Source organism: Pteronotus mesoamericanus, unplaced genomic scaffold (assembly GCF_021234165.1).
Source record: "Pteronotus mesoamericanus isolate MK-2021 breed Mesoamerican mustached bat unplaced genomic scaffold, CSHL_Meso_final contig_105, whole genome shotgun sequence".
NCBI classification, from domain to species: Eukaryota; Metazoa; Chordata; class Mammalia; order Chiroptera; family Mormoopidae; genus Pteronotus; species Pteronotus mesoamericanus.
In genome coordinates, this window is record NW_026555006.1 from 12,269,556 (window position 1) to 12,291,875 (window position 22,320).

General features: G+C 34.7%; 1 protein-coding gene across 8 annotated transcripts in view; it reads right to left on the reverse strand.

The window, feature by feature from the left end:
* DOCK7 (dedicator of cytokinesis 7) overlaps positions 1-22,320 on the reverse strand; it is a 198,004-nt gene that overhangs the window by 46,167 nt on the left and 129,517 nt on the right. For 4 of the 8 annotated variants that reach the window (XM_054574092.1, XM_054574084.1, XM_054574076.1 and 1 more), the window contains exons 23-31: positions 20,614-20,706; positions 19,331-19,420; positions 18,299-18,394; positions 16,501-16,641; positions 16,296-16,409; positions 14,889-15,059; positions 11,662-11,801; positions 5,278-5,447; positions 4,126-4,280 (exon numbers count right to left, since the gene is read on the reverse strand). In XM_054574092.1, coding sequence (XP_054430067.1) covers positions 4,126-4,280; positions 5,278-5,447; positions 11,662-11,801; positions 14,889-15,059; positions 16,296-16,409; positions 16,501-16,641; positions 18,299-18,394; positions 19,331-19,420; positions 20,614-20,706 — 1,170 coding nt within the window. The remainder of the gene's footprint in view (positions 1-4,125; positions 4,281-5,277; positions 5,448-11,661; positions 11,802-14,888; positions 15,060-16,295; positions 16,410-16,500; positions 16,642-18,298; positions 18,395-19,330; positions 19,421-20,613; positions 20,707-22,320) is intronic. The other 4 variants (XM_054574129.1, XM_054574119.1, XM_054574110.1 and 1 more) reach the window with 1 other exon arrangement.

The window sequence follows — 22,320 nt, forward strand, 5'->3', positions numbered from 1 at the left end:
ATTTGTTTAAGAATGAAATGTTGCAAGTTTCCCCTTTAAGGGTGCCAACTATCACTTCTGTTTAACATTATATTGAAGGTTCTATCCAGTAAAATAAGTTATGAAAAAAATGAAAGGAAGAAATGAAAACTGCCATTATTCACAGATTATTGTATATGTAAGAAAAAGAAATCAATGCATGTTATTAGTTTAAAAATTTCTGCTGGAAATAAACATTATTGTACAAAATCAAATCTACTTCCACATAAAAGCAATCAACAGCTAGAAAATAGAAATTCTTTTAATCCTCACCTGAGGATATGCTCATTGATTTTAGAGAGGAAGGGAAGGAGGAACGGAGGCCAGAAGGGATGGGTAAGGAGAAAGGGGGAGAGAGAGAGACAGAGTCAGAGACAGAGACATCGGTCAATTGGTTACCTCCTGTATGGGCCCCAACCAGATAGCAAACTCGCAATCTAGGTATGTGCCCTGATCAGGAATTGAACCGGCAACCTTTTGATGTACCCCATGACACATCAATCAACTGAGCCGCATGGCCAGGGCAGAAAACAGAATTTTTGAAAAGCATTTCTATAAGAATATAAGATTACATATAAATATATATTATTTTATATATAGTATAGTAAAATATCAAAAATATGGAGCAAAAATACATCTATGAAAGATGTACTAAGCCTCTTTGGTGAAAACTATAAAAGTTTATGTATTCATGGACATTAGAGAAGATCTAAATAATGTCAAGATCTATCATGTTCAAGAATGAGAAGGCTTGACAGTTTAAACATATCAGTGTTTCTCCAAAATTAATCCACAGATTCAATACAATTCCAACCAAAATCCCAACAGGTTCACTGGTTTTTCATTTATTTTGGTGGAACTTTATAAGGGGATTGTAAAATTTATGTAGAAATAGAAAGGACCAAGAATTAGCCAAGAAATATTTTAAAGAGGCATGAGGACTTCCTGTACATGATAGACCATATAGAGGTAGTACGCGAGAGCAGTAGAAAAAATAATCTTTTAATAAATGATGTTGAGATGATTTGGTATACTATCTAAATAAGTGAACCTGGATCCCCCAAATTCCACTGTTCATAAAAATCAGTTCCCTGTAGATTTAAAAACTGTATATAAAAGGAAGAACAAAAAAAAATTTAATAGCGTAAGAGAAAAATCTTCAAATTCTTGGAATAGGGAAAATTTTTTAAAAACAAAATACAAAAAATACTAGGAAAAGACTGGCAAACTTAAGTATTTTAAAATAAGACACTCTAATCTTCAAATTAGAGTGAAAAAGCACGCCACATAAAATACATGAAACACTTATAATTGACAACAGGTCTGATCAAGGACATATAAACAAAGGCAGACAACCCAATGTAATATGGGCAAAATACTGAGACACTTTAAAAGAGAAAATCCAAATGGCCAACACATATGAAAAAGTGTGCATTCTCATTAGACATCAGGGAAATAAACTTCAACTATAAATTATCAAAATGACAAAAGTTTGAAAGTCTGAAAATTCTAAGTGATGATGAACATGTGAAAGAATGGAAACTCTTATAGGTTCAAGTGTAAACTGAGGCAAACCCTTCAGAAAACACCAGTTGGCATATCTGGTATAGCTGAGAAACACATACTATGTGACCCAGCAAACTTCACTCCTAGGAAATATGCTAAATAATAGTATATACATGCATTTTGGATATACATAAAAGAATATACAGCATTGCTATTTGTAATAACCAAAGATCAGAAACCATCCATGCATCTATTAACAGAATAGTTAAACAATCTGATCTGTAGTCAGATAATGGAATATCATACAGAAATAAAATCAGTGAATTATAGCGACAATTTGTAACCTGGATAAATATTAAACACATAATGTAAAACTAAACTATAATATTTAGGGACACAAACTTAGATGGTAAAACTATAAACAAAATTAAGCAATTAATTCATTAGGATAATGGGAGCTTGGTAAATAGTTGTGATGGAGAAAAGCACGCTGAAGATTTCTGAAAGGTAGTCCATGTTCTATATTTTGTCCTGAGTGGTAATTTCAAAGGTGTTCACTTTATATTTTGTTAACTTGTACATTTATGCTTCACACACTTTTCCATGTGCAGTATATTTCACATAAAGAAAAGCTTACAAAGTGAAAAAGTCAGTAAACTTGAGACTAGTGGTCACTTTGAGGGGAGAGATGGGGTAAACTGAGGGCAGACTGGGAACTTCTAAAGTATTTGCAATGTGCTGTTTCTGAAGATGGGTGGTAGGTATATCACTGTTTCTTCTATTACTTTAATTGAACATGTACTTTATATTTTCTTCTATGTGTATAATATCAAAAGCACAAGAAATAAAAAACTGATAACTTAGAATTCACCAAAGTTAAAAATTTTTGCACTTTAAGTGACACCATAAATAAAGTGAAAAGAGCCCTGGCTGGTGTGGCTCAGTGGATTGAGTGCTGGTCTGTGAACCACAGAGCAGCAAGTTCCATTCCCATTCAGGACACATGCCTGGGTTGCAGGTGGGGTCCCCAGTTGTGGGCATGCAAGAGGCAGCCCATCGATGTTCCTCTGTCCCTCTTTTGATGTATCTCTCACACATGCTGTTTCTCTCCCTCTCTTTCTCCCTCCCCTTCCCTCTCTCTTAGAATAAATAAATAAAATCTTTAAAAAGAAAGTGAAAAGATAATCCACAGAATGGGAGAAAATACATGAAATCATGTATAAGGGAATTGTACCCAGAATATATAAAGAACTCTTTTAGATCAGTAACAAAAAGATGAATAACACAATTTTAAAATGGCAAAGGATTTGAATGGACTTTTCTCTACATAGGATAGATATACAAAAAGATATGCCAATAAGCAAATAAAAAGGTGCTCAACATTGGTAAATATTAGGGAAATGCAAATCAAAATCACAATGAGATGCTACTTCATACCCACCTAGGTGGCTCTAATTAAAAAAAAAAAAAAAAGATAAGTGTAGGTGAGGATTTACAGAAACAGGAACCTTTTATTCATTGCTGGTGAGAATGCAAAATGGTATAGACACTTTGAAAGAGAGTTTAGAAGTTTCTCAAAATGTTAAACATAGAGATACCATACCACCCAGCAAATCCACTCCTAGGTACCTACCTAAGAAAAACAAGAACATATGTGCACACAAAGACATGTCCACAAAGTTCATAGCAGCATTTCCCAAACAGCCAAAAAGTAGAAAATAACCCAAGCGTTCAAACTGATAAATGGTTAAAATATGGCACATCAATACAAAGGAGTATTATTTCTTCGGCAACACACAAAAAAAGTACTGATACATGTTACAACATGGGTGAACCTCAAAAATATTAGGTTTAGTGAAAGAAGTCAGACACAAAAGATTACAGTGTAATTCCATTTACACAACATATCCAAAATAGGTAAACCTAGACAGGCAGAAAATGGATTAGTTGCTGCCTAGGGCTGGGCCCGGGGGGAAATAGGGTGTAAGAGCTCACCGGCCTAGGGGTTCTTACTGGGGTGATGGAAAGGGTCTAAAATTAGATTGTCATGATGGCTGCACAACTCTGTAAATATATTAAAAACCATGAAACTCTACATATAAAATGGGTCAATCCTTTGATATGTAAATTATCCCTGTAAAACCTTTAAGTTGTCAGGTAGGACGGCTTCCATAAATATTGCATTCTGAAAGGAAGTCATGTAAAACTTTTAGAACTTGATCTTGTTCTATTGGTAGTTTGTCTTCCAACCCCCATACCCTTCCCTCTTTCAGAGGGAAAATTACAGGGACAGAGCAAATATTAATTTTTTTAACATGAAAATGTATAAATCTTCACAGATTAAAAGTATCTCAATTGCTAAACAATTGAGAATATTTCTTAGGGCTGATTAAGAATAAAATGGCTTTAAAAAAGAAAATAGGGTATATAATAAGACAACTTTCAAAATTCTAAATGATAGAAGACACAGCTTTATACCATAAACCAGGCCAGAGTACTTATGCATCAGCTAAGACAATAAATAATCTAGTTACTTAAGGGTATGTCCTTGTAAGTATCTGTCTTTCCAGAAAAAAACCTCTGTAGGAGGGTTGTTTTTACCGTTGATGTGAGGAGGAAACTGCCTGGCCTTGTTAGTTGCGGAACTGAGGTTCCTGCAATTGCCATGGCAACTGTCTGGCTTATCATGCTTCCACTCTCACTTTCATAATCATCAGTGGCTATACAAATTGGTCTTCCTCGTTGATTGTGAGTTTCTGGAAAAAATAATCCAAAAATTAAAAAGAAAATAAAACTTCCATTTAGCTTAACTTAGTTACTGAGCATGCAATTCCTTTTCCTATTCTCTCCTACTCTTAAAAAAAAAACTGTTAATATGTAATATTTATCCTTAGAGTTACTTCTTTCAAACAGTATTTTCAATAATTTAAACATTAATTCATTCCTACAGTAATAATTTGAAGTTTCGTAGCAAACTTTACCTTGATAGTAAAAGAAGATACAATAATTTAAACATTTTTGCTGTCAAATAAGGAAACCCACGTTAGTGATTAAAATACTGGAAAAATTACTCAAGTATCAGACTTTACAGGAAAGAAGTTGTTTATCTTTGTATCGCCTGCACCTACTGAAGTTAATATATACTTCATAGTCAGTAAATGTTTGGGGTTTTTTTATTGAACTGGAAGTATTTTTATCAAGTTAATAGCTAGTTTAAATTCATCCTACAGTATTTTCTTCAGAACAAATGAAAGAATTAAAGTAAATTCTAAATATGAAAAACGAGAGCAATAAAAATTTGTAGGTCCTAATTTTTAAAGAGCAACAAAACATCTTATTAACCCAATGTTAGCAATAAACCCAATTCTTGTATTCTGGTGAATATTAACTTAAATTATATTTATATGAATAAAATTATCATTGAGGGCAGTAGTCAGCTTTCAGGTTTTCTTGTATTTTTGTTTTAGAGGAACAGAAAGTACACAAAATTCTATCTCCTAACAAGTAGGAATAGAAATACTATACAATTATTATTTTAAATTATCACAAGAACTACTTATAGAAAGTTTGCAATGGATTCTCTCACATTGGTAAAAGGTTCTCAGTAATATGGTTAAGTATTTACAGTTTACTTATATCAGTGCACATTTCCTTATATTTCTTTTCTTAAAATAAGATTTTTATCCTTCAGAAATGTTCTAAACTTTTATATTGAGATTTGCCTTTAAAATCTGTCTTAAATAGGCTAAGTACCTGTGAAATCATACAGCTGAGGAACAGTTTCCATGATAATGCCAATCAGAGGTAGATACAACATGGCCACCCGAGCCTTTATCTGGGGGTCAGAGTACCGTGGGTCTGAGTCATGACTAGATAGTAAATTGTGTACCATATTGATGACTTTCTTATGCAATCCAAACAGTCTATTTAAAAAGATGGAGAAAAAGGAGTAAGGTCACAGAGATTAGTTAATATCTTTAAAGCAAACAGTAAGCCATAGTACTGAATCAATTGGTTCAACTTAACTTTGCCACATATTTGCACGTATTCCTATAAACACACATTTCATTTTAAAATTAATAAATGTCTGTATAAATAAAAATTGAGGTAAAATAAATGTTATACAAATTCATTTAGGAATAAACTTGAATATTTTTATATTACTCCCTATTAGTGCATTTTAATATTAAATAACTTAAGAGCAGTTATGGTTATATTTTAAAGAAAAAAAAAAGAGAAAAATTTTAAGTAGCTGTAAATTTTATTTCATCAAATGAAATCTTTTCACATTTACCAAAAGTAAACTTTTATTTCCTTTTTCCAAAAGAACAATTCTCTACCCAATGTATTATGTTGTCCACAGGCTGGGGTTGCATTTGACATCTATTTAAACTGAATTTCCTTGCTCATATACCTCATTCTGGCTCTTACAACTCTTCTAGGTTTCCAGTCACTTGCTTTTCTACTGAGCTAATACACTAGCAAGAGTCACTCTTATCTGCGCCCCCACTTTTTTTGCCTCTCAAACTGAAGGCGCACTGACTATACAAACCATTAAACCATTCTAATTAAAAATCCATCCAACTGCAACTGGCCCTTAATGCTGTACTTGGCACCAGTTTCAGACCTCATCACTCTGTAAAACACATCTCATTCTTTATAGCCATAGGATCATCTTTCCTTTGTCTCAGAAAAAGTTCTATTTTCTCTCAGAAATTCTCCATATGTTCAACGAATCCCATCTTTCTTCAACAGCTTCAGTGTCCCACTTCATTCTTCAAATCAGCCTCTCCTATCTTGAAAATACACATTCACTTGAAACTAGTTTGCTCCAGCTTATCCAGTTTTTCACGTAGTAATAAACTATTATGATGTCCCCAATAATAAACTTCCTGAGCATTAATTCTATATGAGGTATTTCCACTTACTTCCTACAGTTTATGCCCTTTCTTTGTCACTAACATATCTGAGTGTTTATATCACGGTACTGTACTACTGTTACTGGTAGATAGTCTGTCCAGATCACCAGGATATCTCCCCTATCAGCCAAGATGGCGGCAGGTTTTTACACTGAGTGCACGGCTAGGCTAGAAAGATAATTAGATAGGAAAAAGCCAACCACCCCTCCCCACCCCGCCTTCTGGTACCACATTAGGGGTGGGACCAGGGGAAGGCAGGCACAAGCGCCATAGAAGTCAAAATGGCACAGGGGGAGGTGCTGGACCAAAGAGGCCAATCAGTTTAGCCTGGGGAAAGAAGGGATTGGTTGGGAGGCTGACTCACCCAAAGCATGAAAGTGCCTGGTCCATCCCATACCCAAACTAATCTAATCCCAGGGGAACAAAGAAATGCTCTCTTGCTAGCTAGCATCTCGCTCATTGATTGTCTCCCTCTCCCCCATCCCCTTTGCCAAACCTGGTGATGCGTTTGCTGGAGCATTCATGTGCTCTCTCTCAGGAGCATGTGACCTGTGGCCCTAGCAGCCACATGGCCCATGGCTGCAGGAGCTCCACCCACAGGCTCCAGAGGGGAGATTAAACTACTTGGATGACTGTTTAGCAACTGCCTGTTAGCTTTAAAGGGCTGTACTTCAAAATGGAACAGAAACTCTGGACACTGCCTTTTATCTTGGTTTTGTGGAGGACATGAGCTTTGAGCCTGGAGTCTGCCATTCTCCCAGACAGCACAACACCTGAATAAAACCTCTTTCCTTTAACAACGACATCTGCCTCATGAGTTTGGCTTTTGTGGCAACAGGTACACAAATCTCTGTTGTTTTCTTTGTTTGGTTACACAAGTTTCATCATTTAATAGCTACTTGATTTTTTAAAGATACTTAACCTCTCTTTCCTTATCTATATATGAGGATAATTACCTACCTGAGGTGGTTGTACAAATTTTGCCTTCTTCAGTAAATACAATATTAGCTTTTATCTCCTTTAAAATCACATAGCTTTAAAAGCTGGAATTTAAAACTAAGTAATTTTACTCCAGAGCCCCTGATCCTATCTGCCATTTTATATAGCTGTCTATGAAATATAGCTGGAGATTCTTCTCCTTTCCAGATTTTTATTCAGAAGGTATATTTTTAAACACTGTCAAGAACCACCTCTCATAAACATATTTCATTCTTTGGCATTCTACTTGACACTGTGTCTGTCATCTTATATCTTCTCTCAATATTTTCTCCAAAGAGTTCCTCCCCTTCTTCATACTATCCTTCTTCCCAAGTTCCAGATTCCGGTCATTTGCTCTTTATGTTCTCCATTTTTACTCCTTGTGTCAACAGTGATGATTCCCAAACCTGAACATGTATTCCTTATATTTTAACAGCTACCAACTCCAGACTTCAATCTATCTAAACTCTACCCACCATCTTCACAAAGCCTTTTTGTATGTCTAAATTACTCAATTACATGCAGTAATTAAATAGATACTCAGGATCCGTAACGTCCTAGGCTAGAGGTTGGAGATAAGACATTGTCCCTGTTCTTAAAGAGCTCATTTTAGTGAGAGGAACAGACAGAAGAATAATAATTCAATGTTACAAATGCTACAATAAAGATGTCAATCTTCTACAGAACCATGTCTGTACTACAGAATTAGCATTTAATCGTAGTGTACTGTTTCAGTCTTAACTTTCTTCCTATAATGAAAGTTTCTAGTGCAAATCTGTGATCGATATTAAAGCATATCATTGCCACTGAAGGAATTATTCTTGATTATTTAGCAAGCTGATAGAATAAAAAAGAAAAGCATTCCTCTCAAGGATTTTATCTAAGACAATTATGTTATATTTCTATATACCACTATAGAATGTAAAACTTAGACATGAGATGTAAGCCTCTTACAGTCAATCACCCATTCATTAAATTAACATAGGTTTATCAAGTGTCCACTTTGTTCCAGACACAGTTCTAAGGCATTGGGAACACAGCAGTGAGCAAGGAAGACAAAGAGCCTGCTCTCCTGAGTTCATATTCTAATGGGCGGAGACAGATTAACAAACAAGCAAATTCCAGATAAGCGCGCTGTAGAAAACAAAACAGGACTATATGATTGAGGATGGTTGTGGTGGGTTACACGGCTATCTGCTATCGTTTAGGTTTGGTGGTCAACCAAAGCCTCATTGAGAAGATGCTGTTTGAGTAGAGACCTGAAGAATCACAAAGAGGAATGGGTATGTGAAGATCTGAGGGCAATTTGAGCATTGCCTCAGACGAGACAAATCCAAGTGCAAAGGCCCTAGGGTGGAATGAGTTTGGCACATTAGAGAAACAGAAAGAAGGCTAGGAAGGCTAGGTTTCAGTATGTGAGGAGGGAAGAGTGTGGCAGGAGTAGATAACAGTCAGATATACAGGTCTTCCAAGAACATTATTAAAAATTTGCATCTTTTAAAAAAGATTTTGTTTAGTTTTAGAAAGAGGGGAAGGGAGGGAGACAGAGATGGGGATATAGACATCGATGCGCGAGAGAAACATTGATGGGTTGCCTCTCACACACTCCCAACCGGGGACCTGGACTGCAACCCAGGCAAGTGCCCTGACTGGGAATCAAACCCAGTTGGTTTGCAGGTTGGCACTCAATCCACTGAACCACACCAGCCAGGGCAAGTTTGGATTTTAAGTGCCAGTTTTAGAGCATACATTCACATCGAAGACTTTAAAACAAGAAGAGAAATAATCTGATTCTTGTTTCTGAAAGATCACTCAAGCTGCCCTGTGGAAAGGATTTTAGGGAGGCAAGAGTGGAAGCATAATCAGGGAAGGAGCAGTAAGGATGCGAAGAAGTGGCTGAACTTGGGATATATTTTGGAGGTAGTACCTGCGGAATTTGCTAATGGACTGGGAGTAGGAAAGTGTGGAAAAAGAAATAAGCAGCAGTAAAAACTAAGAATATAATCCTGTATATTACTATTTAGAGCTCTTCCCATAATTTGCATAACTGAATAGACAAAGAAAAGATGGTAGTGGACACAATTACCATTGCTTTCTGGACTTTATAGAAAATCTTTCCAAGTGATGAAGGCCAACACTAGCTTGAAGAGGTAAAAAAGCAGTAAAAAATTCTTTCATAAGTCCTGTATTGTTCCACAGAAATATAACAAAACTATTTTAACAGAATTGATCCTTGACATGAAAAATAAAAACCTCATTGCAAAAACAGATGACTGTTAGAATTCTCTGTTCTTTATTTTAGACAGTGCTGAATACCTGTACATCTATTTTCCCTCTTGCTTCTTAGGAGAACTTGATTATTTTTAGATATACATTCCTCCCTCCAATGACTCAGGAGAAGCTGACTCCATTCCCTTTCAGCTGTACATCCTAATTAGATTAGCCCCGCTACTTAAAGCAGCCAGCTGGCAAACCCGCTTTGTTACCACTTTGAGAACAGATAAATGTTAATCAACAACTCATTGCTTCCTTAGTTGAGGTCTATAAAAGGACCTCATAGGACCTAAATGCTGTGTTTAGTGACATAGTTGATTTACAATGATTTTGTGCTCTGTAAAAAAACTCCATGAATCAATACCAGTCGAAGCACCACATTTGAACAGGACTGATCCAGTCTGCCCAGCAAGCTGACACTGCTCTGCTGACTACGATAGGACAGGAGAGGCAAGTGAGCCGAGTCAGTCTGAAGGAAAGGTTGACACTGCTCACTTGGGAAGTTGTTTTCCCCTCTTTGTCCTGCTAGACATGAACACGTAAGAACTTCATCTGAATTGCCAGAGACAACTATCTTGCAGTTATGAGAGACACGAGCCTTGGGATAAAGCATCTAATAGAGATAAGAGATACAAAGTACCAGAACCCTCAGAGCATCATGGTGCTACTGATGGTATTGTTTAAAAAAACTTATTTTTCTTCCCATTATGAAATAATAAACATTCTTCCTCTAATAAAGTCAGTATTAAGAAAGGTTTTCTGTTTCTTATAAGCAAACGTATCCTGATATATCAAGTAAAAATATTGGAAATGTGTATTCATATGATTGAGACGTACCGGTTATTATAAAAAGCTAGTATGTTTAGAAGTTGTTTTCAGAATTATTGTTCTCTAAACAATGAATCCCCTCTTTTCCCCCAAATGCCACCATATGCATATGTCAAATAGCAAAATACAAAGGCGGTGGCACGCAGGGAGGGGAGAAGCCCCTGAGCTTCAGCCACTGGGCCTGTCTTCTCCGTACTCCAGGGTCCGCACTCCCCCAAGCCATCCTGCATGGAAACCCATTAAGCAACTCTTCAGAATCCAGAGCGAACAACTACTTCTTTGGAATATATTCCTAAAATGGGAACTTGCCATTATAAAGAAGGCACTTTCATTATCAGAAGATTTAGCCTTTCACAATTTATTGAGCATTGACTATGGCCCTAACCACTGCTAAGATTCAAGCCTCCTCTTTTATTCATTCTATAGATACATCAGTGGATTCTTGTAAAATCTGTGCAAAGGGCATTGCCTTTTGTTCTCTGGAGCTCCTAAATATGAGGTTAAATTGCATTATTAAACTCCTAATTGAAAAAGAAAGCAATTATTACCCAAATGAGTCATGGTCATATAGACTTTTAAAAATAGCTATTAAAATGGAAGTACCCTATAGGAATTCTAGACTACAACACAACAAGCTATTCTTATAAATTCAAATCACCAGACAATATACCCTTCTCTTCCTTACTATATCAATTTCCAAAATTTCTCTAAAAGGATACTCAATGTTAAAAGTTTTTAAAACCTAAGATTTTGTGTATAGGGCAAATTTTGAAATAAAATGCTATATAGTATGATAGCAAATGATAAATTCTCACTTTTTATCAACGAATCTGAGTCTATCTACTTGAATGCACACATATTTTGTGTACTTTTAAGGAAAAAAAATGCTACCAAATAAACCATGACATACCACCAATTTTAAGACAAATCTCAAATCCAGAGATGACAAAGTATGATAAAATGTCTTTTGTAAAATTGATGAAATACAGAAATAGCATGGGTGTAGATCTTACCAAATAGAGAGGTAGAAGAGTGGGAAAAAAATATTCTTTTGAAAGTTAGAAAGTTTAACTGGAATACTTCTGTCCCATTGTCTAAAATCAAGCTGATATTCTACAAGGCAAAATGGTTTACTTACCCTTCAGCTTCAGGGTCTAAAATGACAGCCAGCTCTGTTAATACAAGTCCTGCCAAATAATGCTGTTGGCGGAAGGGCACGGACAATTCAAACATATTTGCAATCTTCTGGTCTTGTACATTGGTGGAAAATCCAGAACTCTGTTTGGGAGTGAGGTAGAACAAACGATAATAGATGTGCAAGAAAACATCCTACAGACACAGCATTACAATAGATAAAATGTGAGCATTATCTGAAAGTGAGATAAACTTTTCCTAGGATAATTTATTGCCTAGGGTTTATTATAGATCATTATTATTAATTTTGGGAAAAGTAAGTGCTCTCACTTTTGGTACGGGAAACTATGAAGAAATACACTATTAATTATTTTCAATTTCCTTTTTCTCATACTAAAACTTCCCATCTGTTTTTCTTTATTCTTTTTGCGACTTAATGTTTTAATATCATACTCTGAATGGGAAAATAAGCAACTAAGTCTAAATAATATACAGGGTGGGGCAAAAGTAGGTTGTGAGTAGACAAAATACAGAGTTTATTTGTCTATTATTGATTAATTATTGTATTATTTTCCATACAAACAACTGCAAACCTATTTTTTCCCTGTCCTGTATTATGTACTCCCTGCTGGATATAGGGAAATATTCATAGTCAAAGCTATTGGTTTCCAGAGAAATTTCAAATAAGGTAAAATTGCTTCTCAGAGAACATACTATTTCTAGAAAATCACTATCATTTTATGATTGAATTACTGAGTTTTTAAAAAGTTCTTTAATACTGTACAATAGCATCCCCCAAGATTTCGTTCTAGGCAAGAGTGTCCTCAAATTCATCCCTTCAAAGCCGTAATTCAAGACCATCCATCAGAGGTTTCTTAGAAGAACAAATTTCAGATTTCTCTGTGAAGAAATCATAGTCCTAATAAGTATATAAAATTCCTCTATCCTTCCTCTCCCCAAAAGGGTGATGTCTCTGTAATACATAAGAATCTGAAAATTATGTACTGTAATTAGATGACAAGGTGGTGAACAAGATAATGAAAGAAATTCTGTAAATTTCTTGGCTGAATGAGATGTTTAGAAGGGAATTAGGTGTAAACAAATGTGTTTAAAGGTTTTAGAAATGTACCTATGTTAAATCTGTTCTTGACTGTGTGGCCACATTTTTAGAAGAGGATGGGGGAAGAAAGCAAAAGACTAGCTTGATCCGTTATAGGAAAAAGTGTGTGCTAGCCAGGTAAAAGAGTATGTGCAAATAAGATTTTTTGGAAAGGTAAAGTGAAAAGTTGTGGGTCCTTTCTGATGTTTTCCAATGAAGTTTAAGTGAAGTTTAAAATGTTCTTTTATCAAGCATCTGACATTGATCTACCCTAGAGAATTATATTGAGCAATATCTCAAAAATAAAATTAAGAGTTAAGATCAACTTTGCCCTTAGATATTAAGAGCTTAAGGAAGCAGCTTGTTTGCTTCAGGAATCACATAGCAGAAAGAACATTTCACTACGAGGGAAAAATCCAGGCTTCTTTGATACTAAAACCACAAAATCCCTTAATCCCAATCTGTATGACAGGACACATAATAATTGCTATCATAACCCTTTTTTCATTTTTTTAGAAACTACTAGCTATTCAAGTCAAGTGCCTCCCAATAAACCTATAAACATCCATCTAGTTCCCTTTGGGTTTTCTAGATACGAGAGAGATGGGCAGGACTCTGTCAGGCTTGCATTGCAGTTTTGTAGCTGGACCCTTTGTAATTTTAATGCCCCTGGTATTTGGGGTAGCTAGAATTAAACAATTTAATTCTTAATCAATTCCTTTGGTTGTCACATAGCTTATAGTCGAAGATTGGGAAAGTATGTTAGTCATATACTGAAGAACTGCCTGTACTGCAAGATCCAGGAGAAATGTTTAAAAGTATACTTTGCTTGCGATAACAGAAAAATATAGCTAATTAAGCACAAAACAATGATAGTTTAAACAGTGGCAACAGTCACAATGTCAAGTTTCTGTCTTTTGCTTTAAAAATAATATCACTGCTGCGTGATTATGAGATGTTTTGCCGAACCTTGGCCCTCCAACGCAGCACTTCTTGTTCTCACAATATAATTTTGTGTTGCTGACATACTATTTCTTTGTCAAGCAGGAGATAACTTCAGGGTCTCAAAAAGAATTTATGTGATTGTTTTGTTGAAGCAAAGAATGTCTTCAAGATAGCTACAACCAGCTGCTGATGCCTAGGAGTCTGATAGGAAAAAGTGTTAACTGTGACTAAAGAAACATGGACTTCTTTCTCAGTTCTGTGGAACTACCCCCCTTCCCTAGCTACATAGAAACTCGCTATGTTTGTTTTTTGAGAGAAATGGAGTTGAGGGATCTTGCTCTCCCAGCCTCTTACTTTGACAAAATCAAATAAACCTTTCTGTCTCCAAGCACTGGTGAGCCCTGGTATCTCAATGTTTTGGCCTACTAGTGCATTGGGTACACAAACCTGATTTTTGGGAGGTAATTCTGCAACAGTTTGACTTCTTTCTCTGCTAAATTATGCTTCATCCCTCTTCCTTTTACCAGTATTAACCCTTAATAAACATCTCATACCACAAACTCAGTCTGTGTCTGCTTCAAGAAAAGCCAACTTGTGAAAACATCTAAATATGTGAGTTTATGTAGGTGAATTCACTCACATGTGCATAAATCTGTAAAAGAAGTACAATACAGTGTTTAAAAATGTAGGGCCTAAAATAAACTCAACATGCAAAGTACCACATAAAGAATACAGTCAATAATATTGTAATAAGTATGCATGGTGTCTGCTGGGTACTAGACTAATGGGGGGTGACGACTTTGTAAGGTATATAAATGTCTAATCATTATGTTGTACACCTGAAACTAATATAATATTATATGTGAACTTCATTTGAAAAATAAATTTAAAATAAAATAAAGCCAACATGGGTGCTGGTTCAAAGCCTAGCTGTGCCATTTTACTGTGTAATCCTGAGTAAGTTATTGGCTTCTCTGTTTCCATTTTTTCATCTGTAAAATGGCGATAGTAAAAGAATTTGCCTCCTAGTGTTGCTCTGAGAATGAAATGATTAATACTTATAAAGCACAGAATACAGATTATTATAAAGCTGTCATTGAATAGCGTACCTACAATTTTTTCCCGTGTTTAAATGCTTTTCCACAAATATGGACTTTAAGAACATTTCTTTCACACCCTTTGAATACCTGAGACGTTGCAGATGAAACAGAAGGTGATGGTGATGCAGGTGGAGTAAGCAGGCTGCAGGGTAAGTTTAATGTGACATAATGCTCGTGGCTGCAGATGATTCGCAAAAAATCCAGCCTCAAGGACACCAGGACACTTGGATTTGGCAATGAATAAAGCTTTGAAGACACCTTGTAAGTATTGCATAAACAAGAGAACCCAATTGAATATATCACTTCTCTAATACCAACACCAGAATGACAGATTAAATTAAAGAACAGTATTCATTGGGCAGCTTTTGGGTTTGTGACTTTAATAATGGTATAGCTTTCTCCAGAATTACATTAAAATAAAAAACTTTGAATTACAAGATTTACTGTATAAATCTACTGTCTAGGGTCAAAGCCACATTCTTGCATTTCCAATATAGCATTAATATTTCCACTTCTCAAAGATGCACTTCATGAAGGAAAAATATACCACCAAAACAACTTCACAAAAAAAGTATCCATTATTTTTACAGTATCTTGCATTAACCTATATTTATAATTATTAATTTGCCTATTTGCCTAGAAATACCATAAACTACTTGAGAACATATATAAACTGACTTAGTAACTTTAGCATCTCTAGGGTCTAGCTCAATGTCTGACACATGTAAGTAGTTAATACTTGAAGAATAAAGACCCAGGCATGTGCCCTAACTGGGAATCCAACTGGTAACATTTTGCTTTCCAGTATTACACCCAACCAACTAAGCCACGCGAGCCAGGGCAAACTATATGTTATATTTTTAAAGCTCCTTTAAAAGGTAACTCTAGGATGATCATACAGCTTACTAGCAAAATTGCCTATCAGGTCTAATGACTAATGTTTTCCAAAAGGCAGATTTCATTAAGCAGTTGAAAAAATTTTAAAACAAAGTCAGCTGTTTGTGGACAAGTTCCAGGATGCTTTTACTTTAGTAAAAGCTAAATGAATGACCTTCAGGACATGGGTAAACATTTATCTGTGATTCTAAATTCTACAATGTCCAGGGCTGCCTTAGGAGGAATACACAGAAAACACAGCTGCATTAAATACCACTGAAGACACAGAAAGTGCAGTTAGTTCTTCACTTAGTATAAAACTATTCTTGCATTGTATCTGGGGCTGCTTTACAGTTGAGTTAGACTACTAACTTGACAATGTGCTCCAGAATGGGAATTAAAGAATAATGAGTAGGCCCGTGTAACCCAAGGAAAACCCAGTTACACTGATATCAGTTTGCCACAGCCTTGTGTCTTGATTAAACAAATATAACTTACTTTTGCCTTACTAATAAAGCTATGCTATTTTTTTTAAATACCAGTATATGCATGCGTTCTTATAAAAAGAGCAAACACAGTATTTAGGCTATTTGATTATTATTACTAATTATGCATTACCTGTTTATAGCATGTCTTTATAAGGCTAAAGACAAATCCTCTGTCCATAACAGACAACAGATCATTGAGAAAAAATGCAAGACTTGTGTTGAGTCTTTCAACCATTTCTGTGTCCTGAGAAACAGAAAAAAAAAAGCACATAAAAGCATGAGAGTTTAATCAGAGTTTTAAAAAGATTTAATAAAAAAAAATAAGTCATCATTACCTTCTGAAATCGTGAAACTATGTCACTAGCAATTGTACTGACGAGGGCAGCAATGTCATCCATGAAACGTTCTGGAAAACGAGTTTTCCTTGGTGCATCGAGTTTATCATTAAAATATAAATGGTGTACCATGCTCTTCACCTGAAAACGTAAATAAGTAATTAGTTTAAGTTCTTATGGATGCAATCAACAGTTACAACAGAAACTCTAAATAGTAGGGCTATTTTTTCAATATACCATATGATTTAATAGGTGGCTGAGATACAATCTTTTTAGCTCCTCTAATATTTTGAAAAGTTCACTACAATATTTCATATGTTCCAAAGAAATATCAAATAAAATACAATTCAATCACTGCATCTCCTTCATAGAATTACTTTAGCTGTCAGTAGGAAAACAAAATACTGTGTATGTCAAAAGAAAAAACGAAATCACCCTATAAAATTGTTTTAAATTAAATTTTTGCAAGATTCATTAATGTTGCCATTCGATATCCCCAAACTGTGAGCTTTCAGAAGTTAGAAACCTTGACTTCCCTGTAGTGTCTTTGGCATCTAGCATCTATTATCAAGTGGTGGATATATATTAAATATGAATGACTAAATATTAATTATAAAATATTAGGTAAAAATTAACAAAGTGATTTAAGTTTATAAAATGTTTTTGGATATAGATTCTTATCACAGCAATGTGGTAATGGTAATAAAGATTCCAGATTCAGGGAAATTGAAACCAAATTTCTATAGTTAGTAACAGCAGAGCCAAGTCCTAAATGATAGCCTGCTGACTAGTTTATATTTAAGAAATCTGAACATACATGTAAGACTACCGAAAATGTCAAAATTATAATTTTCATCTTACATTAAAAACATATGAATAACAAATTTGGTGTTTACTCTCTAGGGGAAAAATGAGTTATTTATCATTAATATATGGTCCCTTATTTATTTATTTGATTAGTAAACCCTAGAAGAAATGGCTTTTTATCCCCAATATGGGTAACATTCAATGTTGAGAATAACCCTATGATGTATTCTAGAAGCTCCCTTTGTTTCTTTTCTTCCTTTCTTTTTGTTATGTTGTTGATTTGTTTTCCTTTGTTTCTTATTTTTTTTACATACTTCTTTTTTGGAAGAAAAAGTTTCAACGACTTCTGTTTTCTGGAGCGTGAAGAATAAGATCCCTAGTGCTAGAATGCCTAAGTTTGAAACACAGTCCTGCTAGCTACAAGCGGTGCATGCTTGAAGTTATTTAGTCTCTCTGTGCCCTGGTAATATTGTTCTTAGCCCATGGAGACAGTACTACCACACTGTATCCACCTGGTAAGCATATACCTACATAAAAGCAATAAACATTTATGAGTGTGTATATATAATAAGATACTAATTCATTTTTAATATCATTTATTGAAATAAGCAAAAAGTTTTTTTACTTGGCTTTCTGACCATAAAAACAGTATCTATAAAGTTCTTTTTACCTGTGTTTGGTACGAAATCTATAGTAATCCCATTATAAAGTAGCATGTTCAGACTAAGAAAGAATGTATCATAGGTCCTTTAAAAAATAGCTAGCTTATGCAACCATCCCTTAAAAAAAATAAAATGGGCTTTATAATTCCGACTAAATTGTACTAAGTGTCCACAGTGTTTAATTTAGAGATGTAACATGTAATTTTGCCTTGCAGGAACATGTAAAACCATAAGACGGACAATAGAAGATTCCTAGTATAAAATAATGAGCTAACACAGAAGTGTTCACTAAAGAAAACAATATTAAAGAATGTGTTTATTCTGCTCACCATTAACTCAAAAAAGAACCAGGCTTGTTGCAAAGCTGACTCCCGAACGCTGCCACTGCAAACAACCCACTGCAAAGCCAGCTCCTCATGAAAAAGCTATCCAGAAGTAAATCCAAAGTTATTATCAAAGTCAAGTCTGTTAATAACACAAACCAAATAATAATGCAACTGCAAATGAAGATATAATGAGAATAAGCAAAATAAGGCAATGTGGACCATTCAATGATGCAGTGAGGACACCCATTAACGAAACGGCTATTTGTACATGTAAGACAGTGGCATGTTGAATAGCTGAAAAAATTACATGTTATTTTGCAGTAAAATGTAATTTTAAAAAAAAGGTGGGAAATAGCCTCCTAAATTGTACCTGCAAACAAACACTAGACCAAAAACTCAAAGTTAAAAATAAAATCTCGTTTGTGCCTTATATACATATTTCAATGTATGCAAGTACATTCATGAACTTTGCTGGTACAATTTAGGAAATACCTTTAAAAATTTAAACTTTGATAGACATTAATTTGCAAGTTTTACTGTAAAGTCTTTTATAAAAATGGCAGAAATTTCTTGCCTTGTAATGGATATGCATACAAAGCATTTGCAAGGTAGTGTATTTTAATATGAAAAAGGACTAACAAAATTGTGCATAAGGGAAGCAAATCAACATATCTTACTAAGAGTGATAAATTTTCTAACTCATCTTCCTTTTCCTGGAGATTTAAAACACAAAACAAGCAGTTACAGAAACAGAATTAAGAGTTGATACATTATTTTGGCACTAAAATTTGATCAGATTTCAATTCACTAAAGTCTAAAAACAGTCAATCTCAAAGAACATTATAACAATGCAGAAGAGCCTACACTGGAAAGGTACACCCTAAAGGCATCAGACAAGCAGCGCTTGCTTAAACGTATTTTTTAATGCAATGCAAATACTGTAACATCTCATAGTGATTATGTAAATAAATCTTATATCTGTTTAAGTGCCAGAATTATTTTCCCTCTAAATAGGGTGCCTTTATATGAATCTACCTTTTTAGTTGGTAAGCGTCCCGTTAATGTTTGTAAGAAACTTGACGTCTCTGTGTGCGAAGACATACGATTACAACTTCGATCCATAGCCTATGGAGTGAAGGTGAATGAATGACGAGATAACATTAAATTCTGTGGTGGGTGACTCTGCAGCTCAAGGGTTACATACAATTTTTTAAATAGTGTTTTATTGTGGTTTCAACAACCATCTATTTTGTTGCTCATCTCATTTTCACCATTTTAAGCTGTTTTAATGCATTAGAAATACCAAAATGGCTTCGAAATATCTTTGGTCTTAAAAAGATGAGTATTTAAATAATTATATAAATTCAAAGTGCTGCAAAGAATGAAACTTTTATTTGTGTGATCTATACACATGCACATATCTAGTAAGAAAATATAAAAACATACTTCTCAACTGGTCTCAGACCAAAACAATACAAAACAAAAAAACCCAAAATTTTATATTCCATAAAAATATATAAAAAGTTTAGAATGATTTCTTTCACTTTTTATTATTCTAAAAACTAGTATTCAGTTTTGCCATTTATTATATGAAATAGAAATAGATTATAATATTAAAATGTAATCAAATTGTTACTTCAAGAACAAGAGCATTTTCCTCCAAAGCCAATAAACAGATGAGAAGTATATTTTAAGGTATCATGCAGTATGAGCTATCAAGCAATTAGATTTAAGTAAGCAAAACCTAATTCAACTAAGTTGTAAGAAATTTCATACTTTGCAACACAGCACAAATTAAAACAGATTTTTGCTTCTGGTATTTAATCTAATAGGACGGGGAGCATACACTCTTCACATTTAATTTCTGCTTTATTACCAGTATTTCTAGTCAGTGATTGTGCAAAAGTGACAAGATAGAAAATGCTAAATGGAAATGATACCATAGCTACACTTTAAACCAAAAGCAAAAGCAAATTAAAAACTGTCAGTTTTTTCCACAAAAAATTTTTAAAATTCCTATTGAAGCTGTGTTACCCCTAAAGTAGAAACTGTTATCAAAGCCATCAATTGCATAAGCAGCAGGCACTGAAATACCAAGTGTTTAAGGAGGGAAGGAGGCAGGAAAAAGGAAAGCAGAGCGATACTGGTGCAATTGGTGGTATTCATGCATAGTAGTTGAAAATGTGCTAAGTAAACAAAAATACACACTTTTTAATGATTAAAAAAGCAAGCCACTGAAATCATAGTATATACTAAAAAGTAATGTTCTAAAGGGAAACATCAGCAGCCAATAAAGAAACCTCTAATATGAACACCACCTGTGTTGATTCTGCACTTGGACTGGGGTTGGATCCCCATGGGGCAGCTTTTGGACCACCAGTGTTAACCCAGGAATTGGAGCGATCTAAACCCTAAGCATATAATAGAAAGCAGTTGGAAAGGAAAGAAATATTACATGTGGCATGCTATAAATTATTCTTAAAGAAATCCAGACTTTCCAATGCAAACATTTTTAAAATTAGTACTGTTAAAGCAACCAAAATTTTGAGGCACCTATAGAGTATTAGTTCACCAGAATTATTACTGAAATTTTTAAAAGTCACCAAGAACATTAAAGCATTTAAAGGTAATTTCGCTTTATATAAAGGGATCACCTTGAAGTACCAACAATAAAGTTTCCACAGCACCACTCCCCTCAATTCTCTTTATAGATGGTGTTAGTTAGCAACAGATGATTTATTCTGAATACAACTAGGGTTTAAAAGGAAAAAAAATGGAAGAAAAGAACATTCCATTCTTTTCTAAAACACTTTAATTTCATTCCATATGTCATCAATTGAAAACTTCTGTGCAGCAATACTCCATAATTCTGTTTTATTTTGCCTCTTATTTTCTTTTAGGGACTGTTAGGAGAAATTAAGTAAAAAATAAGAGAAAAAATGCCTAATATGTGCTACATCTTAAAATGGTGGTAAATTTGGGATTCTGTTTAGTTTTATTGTGCTTATTGTAAATAACTTAATGGGCTACTATACCCTATAAGTAGTATACAGAAAACATTATGCTGGAGCTATTAATAGGAATTATATCCTTATCACTATCATTAATTTAGTTAATTTAATATGCAACTAATATGTATGACCAGAAATGAATTATGTCTGTCTGTCTGTCTTTGAAAGAGGTTATTATGATCCCAGGTAAAGGGAACTGGGTCTTTACATCAATTTCTTAAATCTGGCTGATCATTAAAATAACTAGGGAATATTTATAAAATTCAAGGCTCTGGGCTCTACCCTCCAAAACCCTGCTTCAGCAATCTGGGCTGGGGCCAGGGAATCCGTTAATAGAAGTGGAGCAAGTTAGAAGAAATTTTAAGAGAACTGTTGGAATAAGATTTATTAAAACAACCCAAGAGGAACTGACTCCAAATATCAGGGCATGAGTATGAACCCAAACCAGGAAATACCAAAAGAAGGATAGGTAAAAGAACACAAAGAGTAGCCACAGAGTTAATCAGTTCCGTACAGATGGTATCACCTGGGAAGCTCAACCACCACCACAAAGGTGCAGAGCCCTACCCCTAAACAATTAAATCAGAGTTATTGGGACAGGAGTGAAAGGGAAAGCAGAGGGAAGCGGGGAGGGGAACGGAAGGGGCGCGGAGGTCGAGAGAAGAAGGGAGGAGGGAAAAGGGAGAAGAGGGGAGGGGTAGGAGGGGAGAGCAAGGAGGACAACCTGCCCGCTGCCTCTCAAGGGCTTAGGTTTTAGGAAGAATCTATCCTTTTTTGTCACTATTTTTACAAAAATACAAAGAGGGTGAAATGATACAATAATAACCCACAGATGTGACACAGAATGAATAAGATGAGAGTTAAAGTTCAAATCCAGGTTCTAGTGCTTAATAATTGTAAAACCTAAGGTAAATTACCTAATCTTTTTTTTTAGTTTCTTAGCTATAAATTAGGAATAATGAATCTCCCTCATATTTTAAAGATGAAATTAAATAATGAAGTAAATTACTAAGT